General features: G+C 35.9%; 1 protein-coding gene and 1 pseudogene across 1 annotated transcript; both read left to right on the top strand.

Annotated features, from left to right (window-relative positions):
- The first annotated feature begins 516 nt into the window (after positions 1 to 516).
- LOC141704828 (protein NETWORKED 1B-like) lies at positions 517 to 5,175 on the top strand (annotated as a pseudogene).
- Positions 5,176 to 5,184: 9 nt separating this feature from the next.
- On the top strand, positions 5,185 to 7,346 carry LOC141704827 (protein NETWORKED 1A-like). Its single transcript, XM_074507993.1, has 2 exons — positions 5,185 to 6,187; positions 6,678 to 7,346. The coding sequence occupies exons 1-2, from the start codon at positions 5,225 to 5,227 to the stop codon at positions 7,344 to 7,346; spliced, it is 1,632 nt and encodes a 543-aa protein (XP_074364094.1). The 5' UTR covers positions 5,185 to 5,224.
- Positions 7,347 to 9,157: the final 1,811 nt, after the last annotated feature.

The following is a 9,157-nucleotide window of genomic DNA, read 5'->3' on the forward strand; positions in this document are numbered from 1 at the left end:
TTTATATAAAATAGGTTAAATTTATCATTTACCCGGTAAAAAATACTTGTAAATAGAATATGAAATATAGATAACTCAAAATTCCGTCGTGGTTTTCGGGAATTTACATTTTTTATAATTTGAATGCAAAACATGAAAAGCATTATGACAAATCCATGAAGAATATTTGTCCCATTGTTAATTAATTTTCAATTTTTAAACGGTAGACGAGTCACAAGAAAAAGTAGCTGTATGCATGATGAAAATCCACATTGATTGATATCCAATATATTCCTATTAACATATAAAAACTTTAACTGCAATTTAAGCATTAAATTTATTATATTGCATAATGAAATATTCAAGATTTTGTAATATCCTTGACAATCCATGTATATAGTAATAAATGTCCATAATCAATTACGCGTATATATAGGATAATCATTTTTTTTTTCTTATTTTGCTTAAATAATTGCACCCTTTAGACAAAAATACTGTTACTTTTTTAACTTTTTTTCATTTTTATACTCAAGCTGTCTTTTTCTTTACAGTTTGTCAACATTTTCACACACAAACACACACTGATACTTACACACTACCAATCATACATTAAATTTAAGAGCTACTCTGGAGAGATTTATGGGAGAGATTTTTGTTTGCTGGTGAGGAGAAATGGGGTGATTGGTGTTATGCAGACGAGAGCCTTTTTAGTTGTGATCATTCATCAGATTATTCACATTTGCTGAAATTTTAGGAAATTGGTTAGTTTTTTTTAGTCATTAGTTTGATGATCTTGATAGCTTTTCGGATACCCTTTTGGCCATTTTATGCAAAGATCATGTTTTTTTGTGTTTGATTTTGGTTTGGTTGGTTGAATTGGTCTATGTTTGGATTATATGTGTGTTTTGTTTGTTTATTTATTCTGTTGGAAAAGTTTTTTTTTTGTTAGTTTGTGATGAGTTATTTCTTGAATTGGGATCAAGTATTGATGTTTACGATTTATGTTTTTTAATATAATGTTGATGTTCCTACTAATTGATATGGATAGGCTAGTAATATATGAAAAATTGCAGCTTGTTAAATTAATGAGGTTTAAGATTTTAATTAAGTTTTCTCTTTATATCGATCAGAATTGTTGTGTTTAGTGGCTTGGATGTTGAATCATTGAGTTGCATTTTCCATTTAGATGTTACCATGTAAATGTGTCTTTGATCAAGTTGTTAATTTGTGAAATGTAGTAGCTCTGGAAGCCGATGTTAGCTGTTAAGCGCTCTTGAATTTTATGTGTTTAGCTTTTGCATTCTGCTGCCGTTTTTAACTAACTTATGTGTGGACAGGTGTAAGAGAGCTAGTCATCAGTCTTGATCGATCGTTAGCTACTAGTTGTTAGAAGTTTTCTGGGAGGTTTTGTTGGAGCCATGGCGACATTGGCACACTCTGAGTCAAGTCGCTTGTATTCTTGGTGGTGGGACAGCCACATTAGCCCGAAGAATTCCAAATGGCTACAAGATAATCTTACAGGTATTGTTTTTTCCTTGTATATTTTTTAAGGATGAGTATCTCTTCTGGCAGCTACTACCTGCTCAATGCAGTTTATTTATTAGTGATATTTTCTGCAAATTGCCTATCTGAGAGGATGTCCGAGGAATATGGATTTGAGCTTATATTTATGACAAGAGATTAGCATAAAATATGTTGTTTAACATAACTTAAAGGGATTTGTGTTGATCTATATATGTTAATGTTATCATTTTTATCCATCCACTAATTAAAGCTTTAAATGGATGCATACTCTTAAACAAATATCTATTTCTGTTATAACTTCCAAGTTGTACGCCCTCAGAGATACAGTTACAACAATGTACTGATACAACTAAATTTCTGCAAACCTGAAGGATGTACATGAAAATTAAATTAATTTTTAACTTGTTTCTTTGCCTCTGCATATCGTACTTCAGATCTGAACACAATGCATCTTGTTTGAACAGATATGGATGCTAAAGTAAAATCAATGATTAAGCTCATTGAAGAAGACGCTGATTCCTTTGCAAGAAGAGCGGAGATGTATTATAAAAAGCGACCTGAACTCATAAAACTGGTTGAGGAGTTTTACCGAGCATATCGTGCACTAGCTGAAAGGTATGATTATGCGACAGGGGAGCTTCGCCAAGCTCATCGAACCATGGCAAATGCATTTCCTGACCAGGTACCTTTTGCACTGGCTGATGAGTCACCTTCAGGATCTGCCAATGTGACAGAACTTCACATGCCCGGAATTCCGCTTATCAGTACTTCATTTTTCAATAAAGATGACTCAGATAAGAATGCATTGATGTCTCCTGCATCTGATCAACATTCAGCTCAGGTTTTTCAATTTCATCCGGGAGATTCTGATGTCACAGGGATGCAACATCACGATTCAATTTTTGGCACAGGAGGGGTGCCAGGTAACATAAAGTCTGAAGAAGGAAGTTTACTAAACGGTCCACGGAACGAAGTGGCTAAATTATTGAATGAAAATCTGGAACTGAATGTCAAGTTCCTTTCTGAGTCTGAGCGTGCTGCTAAAGCTGAAAGAGAAGTTCAATACTTGAAGAAGGCACTGACTGATATGCAGGCTGTAAAAGAAGCTGTTCAATATCAATATCAACAGAATGTTGACAAGTTATCGAGTTTGAAGAGTGAACTTATCTCTGCAGAAATGGATTCAAAGAAGCTAAGTGGACAAGCGAGCAAAGCTGAATCTGAATTATCTTCATTGAAGGAAGCCATTGTTAAAGTGGAGGCAGAAAGGGATGCTGTTTCTGATAGAAACAAGGATTTCCTGGAAAGGATATCTAACCTGGAGATCACGATTTTGCACACCCAAGCTGATGCAAAAGAACTTGAGGAGCGAACACTTAAAGCAGAGATTGAAACTCAAATCTCAAAGAAAGAACTTTCCCAATTAGAGGGGGAAAAGGAAGCAGGGCTTCTTCAGTACAAACAGTGTCTAGAGAAGATATCTGATTTGGAGAAAAAGGTATTCGTCGTGGAAAGTGATGCAAGACATCTTAAACAGCAAGCTGAGGTAGCTGAAACCGAAGTTGCGAAGCTCAAGGTAATTCTTGCTGAAGTTACTGCACAGAAAGAGGCTACAGCTCTTCAGTATAAGGTTTGCTTACAGAAAATATCTAATCTGGAGAGTGAAATCTCCTGTGCCCAAGGGGAAATCAGTTTCCTGAAAAATGAAATTCTGTCGGGGGCTACAAAACTTAAAACTGCTGAAGACAAATGTGATACGTTGGAGATGTCAAATCGAACACTACGATTGGAGGCAGACAATCTATTCAAGAAGATCACTCTGAAAGAGAAAGAACTTACTGAGAAGCATGGAGACCTAGAAAAGCTCCAGGCGTGTCTGCAAGATGAACGCTCAAGGTATGCTCATGTTGAAGCTACCCTCGTTAAATTGCAGAATATGCACTGCCAATCTCAGAGGAGCAGAGAAATTTGACATTGGAGCTTAAAAATGGGCTTGAGATGTTGAAGGACATAAATTTGTGCAGGCATGGTCTGGAGGAAGACATTCAGCAGATTAAGGATGAAAATTGTAGTTTAAAGGAACAAAATTCATCTTCTACAAAGTCTATGAAGGCTTTGCAAAATGAAATAATTGGCTTGACTAGGATGAAGGAGAGATTTAATGAAGAAGTAGAAATGCAATTGGGTCAAAGTAATGCTCTTCAGAATGAAATTTCCTGTCTTAAAGAGGAAATAGTCTACTTGAACAGAAACTACCAAACATTAATAAAACAAGTGGAGATGGTTGGTTTAGATCCGAAATGCTTTGGCACTTCAGTAAGGGAGTTGCAGGATGAGAACTTGCAGTTGAAACAAATGAATGAGAAGGACAAAGATGAAAAAGAAATCCTTTACAAAAAGTTAGTAAACATGGTGGAACTTTTGGAGAAAAATGCTGCACTTGAGAGCTCCCTGTCAGATGTTACTAGTAATTTGGAAGGATCACAGGAGCAAGCTAAGGTACTGCAAGAATCTTGCAACATCCTGCAAGGCGAAAAATGTGCCCTTGTTGCTGAGAAAGAGGCTCTTATATCCCAGTTAAAAGTTATCACCAAGACTATGCAGGAACTCTCAGAGCAAAACAGTGTTTCTGAAAGTTCACTGTGTTTTGCAAATAGCGAGTTGCAAAGTTTAAGAGAGAAATCAAAGAGCTTAGAAGAACTATGCCAGTTTCTTGGTGATGAGAAAGCTAATCTTCGACATGAAAGAAGCACACTTGCTGCACAGTTGGAAATAGTTGAAAGAAAAATTATTAATTTGGAAAAGAGATTTATAGAATTCGAAGGAAACTACTCTGGAATGAAGATGGCAAAAGAAACACCACACTCTCCACTAGAAGATTTAATGGTTTCCCTGGAAGTGGGGAAACATGAGCATGAAAGTTTAAAACAGCTGACTGAATCCAGGTTGGCTAGTCTTGAGGAGCGAATTTTCCTCCTCCAGGAAGAAAGTAGGCAAAGTAAGAAAGATTTTCAAGAAGAATTTGAAAAATCTGTTGTTTCCCAGTTCGAGATCTATATCCTGCAGAAATTTGTGGCAGATATGGAAGAAAAAAATTATTTGCTATTGACTGAGTGTCAGAAACAAATTGAAGCTTCCAAATTGGCGGATCAGTTGATTTCAGAGCTGGAGAATGAAAATCTTGAGCAACAGGTGGAAGAGGAATTCATGTTGGTTGAAATTGAGAAGCTGAGATCGGGATTGCGTCAAGTTCGGAAGGCTCTTGAAAATGGTTCAAGTATTGGCTCTGAAAATGTTTCTGGAAATGATCATATATCAGTGCAACATATATTAGAGGATATTAGAATGATGAAGCACTCTCTCTCGAAATACAATGATGACATGCAACGGCTAGTTATTGAGAACTCACTTCTCCTAACTTTATTTGGGCATCTGAGGTTAGAGGGCTTAGAAGTTGAATCAGAGAAAAATTGCATGGACCAGGTTTCGAAAACTATGTCAGATCAGTATTTGATTATGCAAAGTGAGTGGCACAAACTTCTTGAGATGAACAGAAAATTGAGATCTGTGACCATGGGAAACCACCATGTTAAGGTGCTTAATGCTGAAGCGCAAAATCTGAACATTAAGCAGGCTGGCATGCAGAATTCTTTCCTCGAATCAAAGGAAGAGTATTCAAACATTTGAAGGAAACAGAGCTCTGTCGAAATCATTCTCAGATATGATGCAGAATATACCAAAAGTGAATGGGGAAGATAGCGCTGTCATCAAAATTTCATCAGCATGTGGTAATCTTTCAACAATTTTCAGTAGTTTGAGGACTAAGAATGCAGAGGAGTTGAAATTACTTTCAGAAAATATATGCAAACTTTTCGAAGTTAACTGTGAACTTGTAAATGAGGTGAGTACATTGCGAGAGGAGTTAGGCATGCATGAAATAGAAAAATTGTTTATGGCAGATTTACTTGAGAAACTGGAGATGGATCTCTCTGAGTTTAAAAATTTGAACTGTAGACTGAAGCTAGAATTATTAAGTGCAAATGATTACCTGAGCGAAGGGGAAGAAGAGCTCTTTGATGCAGAAATGAAGCTTGCAGTGGTTGAGAATTTGAACTCAGAATTGCAAAGAGCTGTGGATAGGATGAAGAAAGAATATGAAGAGTCAGAATCCATAAGAGAAAATCTAGAGATTGTAATTCAAAAGAAGACTGAAGACAATTTCAAGCAGAACAAGAATCTTCAAGATATGCTTGAAGTGAAAGGAAACTTAGAGTTTGAGCTGGCTATGTTAAGCGAAGAAATTAAGGAGAGAAGAATTAGAGAGGAGTATTTAAGTTCGGAACTGCAAGAAAAACAGAATGAGTTTGAGCTCTGGGATGCCGAGGCTGCAACATTTTGTTTTGATCTTCAACTTTCTGCAATTCGTGAACTGCTTTTTGAAGATAAGGTGCATGAACTTTGTGGAGTGTGTGGGAGTTTGCAAGATGAAAATGCTTCAAAGACAAAGGAAATCGAATTGTTGAAAGAAGAAGTAAGCTTCCAGTCAAGTGAAATTAGAGGATTGAAATCCCAGATATTTCCATACTCTCCTGCTGTTGATTCTATAAAGGAGGAAGTGTATTCTCTTGAGCAGAATTTCCATGCATGGGCAAAGCTTGATGTAGCTAACTATCAAACACCAAAGGTTATACATATTTTCATGAAACTGATTTAATTACTTTTTGATTTTACTGAATTTCACAAGTTCTGTATACATAATGTTCAAACTCTTTTTTTCCTAGGCTGGACTATTTTCATTTCTTGTGTTTAGTTAAGATAAGTTTGTGTCAAATTTACTAGTTATCAATTGGAATGCAAATACCCATTACCCAATGAGATTTCTTGGAGGAAAATTTATATGCAAATGAATGCATATCAGGAATTTTTAAAGATAATTTTGTGTGCTGGTTTAAAAGATCTTTTTAGTTGTAGTTATCAATTTTCTACGATTACTTTATAAGTTACTTTAAATGGGTTTAGCTGAAGATTGACATCCTCACATTTTATTAGTCAACGTTTCACTTTTGTTCCTTAGAAACTGTGGTATGAACGTGGTCAATTTGAATTATATGTTCTCATTTCAGTTGTTCTACTCGAATTGATTGGTCTAATACTTGATAATTTGCATTTTGTAGGATATAGAGTCGGAGTTTCATGCTCATGAAAAGATGGAAGATCAAGATTTGCATGTATTAGATGAAATTTTGGAATTGCAGAAGTTGCAGAACCGGATTAAAGAGGTAGAAAAAGTTGTCGTGGAAGAAATGAACAGGCTTGAGAGACTGGAGAGTTCAAGGCCTGCCATGAAATTAGAAGCTTCTGTGCAAGATACTCTAGACTTGAAATCTAGAGGTAGATCAGTTCGACAGAAAAGTAAATATAAGGAGGACGAAAAACTTGAGGATGATCTCAAGTTCCAGAAAACTATGCCTGAAATTCTCGAAGTCAAGAATGTGATTCTAATGAAAGGTTTTCCACTCAACCAAGTGTCTGGTGGTTCATTATATGGAAGAAGCAGGAGAGGAAATAGTCTTCCAGCTGAGCAGATACGTTTATGTTGGGAAACAAATGAAGATAACCACCGTGTTGATCAAAATTTGATTGAGCTACAAAACCAGGTTTATGAACCCACAAAGAATGTTGTTTACAACGACTTTGAATATGTGGAGCATCAGAGTGAAAATCCATCTTCAGAGTTAGACATGGAGAAGGAACTGGGTGTTGATAAATTACAGGTCTCCACGACTACGTCAATGCCTAGTAGGAGGGAACAAGAAAAAGATATTAGAGAGACTTGCTTCTGATGGTCAGAAACTGGCAAATATTCAGACAAATGTGCAGGATCTGAGAAGAAAACTGGACACAAACAAGAAGAGCAGAAACACTAAGAATGTTGATTTGGAGACTGTTAAGGAGCAGTTGTTAGAAGCTGAAGAAACAACTATACAACTGATTAATCTGAATGGTCAAATGACTAGGAAGATTGAAGACATTCCAGTTTCTAAGATGGGCAACGATCTATAGACTTGGAGAAGGCAGCTAGTTTCCAAAAAAAGAAAGTTTCAGAACAGGCGCGGAAAGAGTCAGAGAAGATCGGAAGATTGCAGTTAGAGATTCAAAAAATCCATTACGCCTTGCTGCAACTGGAAGATGGGAAGAAAAACAAAGTTACTAACAGATTTTCCAGGACAAAGAGCAGAACTACAGTTATCTTGCAAGATTTTATTCACGGTGGCAGAAGAAGTAGCATCAGGAAAAAGAAGGGTCGTCTCTGTGGGTGTTTCAAACCTTCTTCGACCAATGCTGGAGGTAACATGTAACTATGTGAAGCATTTTTATCTAATTAACAGTAAGTTATTATCCCTTGATATATGTTCGTTGTAGATATGTCATGTTTTAGCGGATCATTATAGCGAGAAGAGTATATCATCGTAGAGGTTTAGGCGCTGTAATGGAGAATTATTCAGTGTAATCTAAATAAGATGCTTTAATGATAAATGAACTTTGACTATTATGCCCCTGTGCCATTATTAATATTTCATCCTTCAGTTTGTGTTGAGTGTATGTTTTTGATCTGGCATTAAAAATGTCTAAACTAGAGGACTAGAAATATTACGACTATGATTCATTAAGATTGTTTTTTGGTAAAGGTAAGTTACAGAATTTTAAATACTCATGCACACGCTCCTTTACCGAGGTAGCCTCGACGTCTTGATTAATAAAGAACAAATTTTAAAATACTGTCAAAATGTTTTCCTTTAAGTTAGGTGTTAAGCAGAAGTTTTTTACAAGTTAGGTCTAATCACATAGCTTAGTTGGTGTAATTTCCTAACTGCAGACCTCAGTTGTTTACAGCCCAGTTGATCAATAAAATATATAAAAATTAAAAATACTTGGAATTTGTAACTTGTGCTGAATGGTGATTATATCAAAAGGATATTTTTCAATTTCTTAGCTGAGAACAAAACCTACTTGCCAGTCCTCTTCCCCTGATATATTCTTGAACTGCCAAAGCCAATATATTATGCTACCACTATGCAGTTGTGTGTGATTTTTTTATTTGAGTTCAAAATATTGCTCCCAGGAACATTTCTTACTTCCAACAACTTTAGGTGGAAAATTGACAATAGAACAAGAAGCCTATTATATTTAACATTAAGATACTTGCTTACGATTAGTATCTCTACATTTTCCATATTACAACTGTATAATATTTATGTATACATTTCTCTTGTCCCTCTCCCAATATGAAGACCTGTTAGGAAAATAGCTCAAGGAATATATTGAGTAAAGAATATGTTGGTGTCAACTATGATTAGTTCTCAAGTGTTAGGTAGTTGACTTGTGAAATTCCAACATTCCAGAACTTTTATAGTTTGTGTGTTTCCTGGATATTTTTAGGGTTTTGTTATTCTCTTCACGTCCATGTATCTTTTTCTCCAGCTATAGATATCATGAGTGAGTTTGTGTGTGTGTGATTGTTGATCTTTCCCTATCCATGACCAGTTTAAAGTTTCGTGCTTTCACTGTAAGTCTATAACCAAGCTATGCTTTCAGGGGGCTCTTTCCCGCGTTCTTATAAATATGTTTTCAGATTTTGTGGTGGTGCTTCTAT

Source organism: Apium graveolens, unplaced genomic scaffold, assembly GCF_009905375.1.
Source record: "Apium graveolens cultivar Ventura unplaced genomic scaffold, ASM990537v1 ctg8280, whole genome shotgun sequence".
NCBI classification, from domain to species: Eukaryota; Viridiplantae; Streptophyta; class Magnoliopsida; order Apiales; family Apiaceae; genus Apium; species Apium graveolens.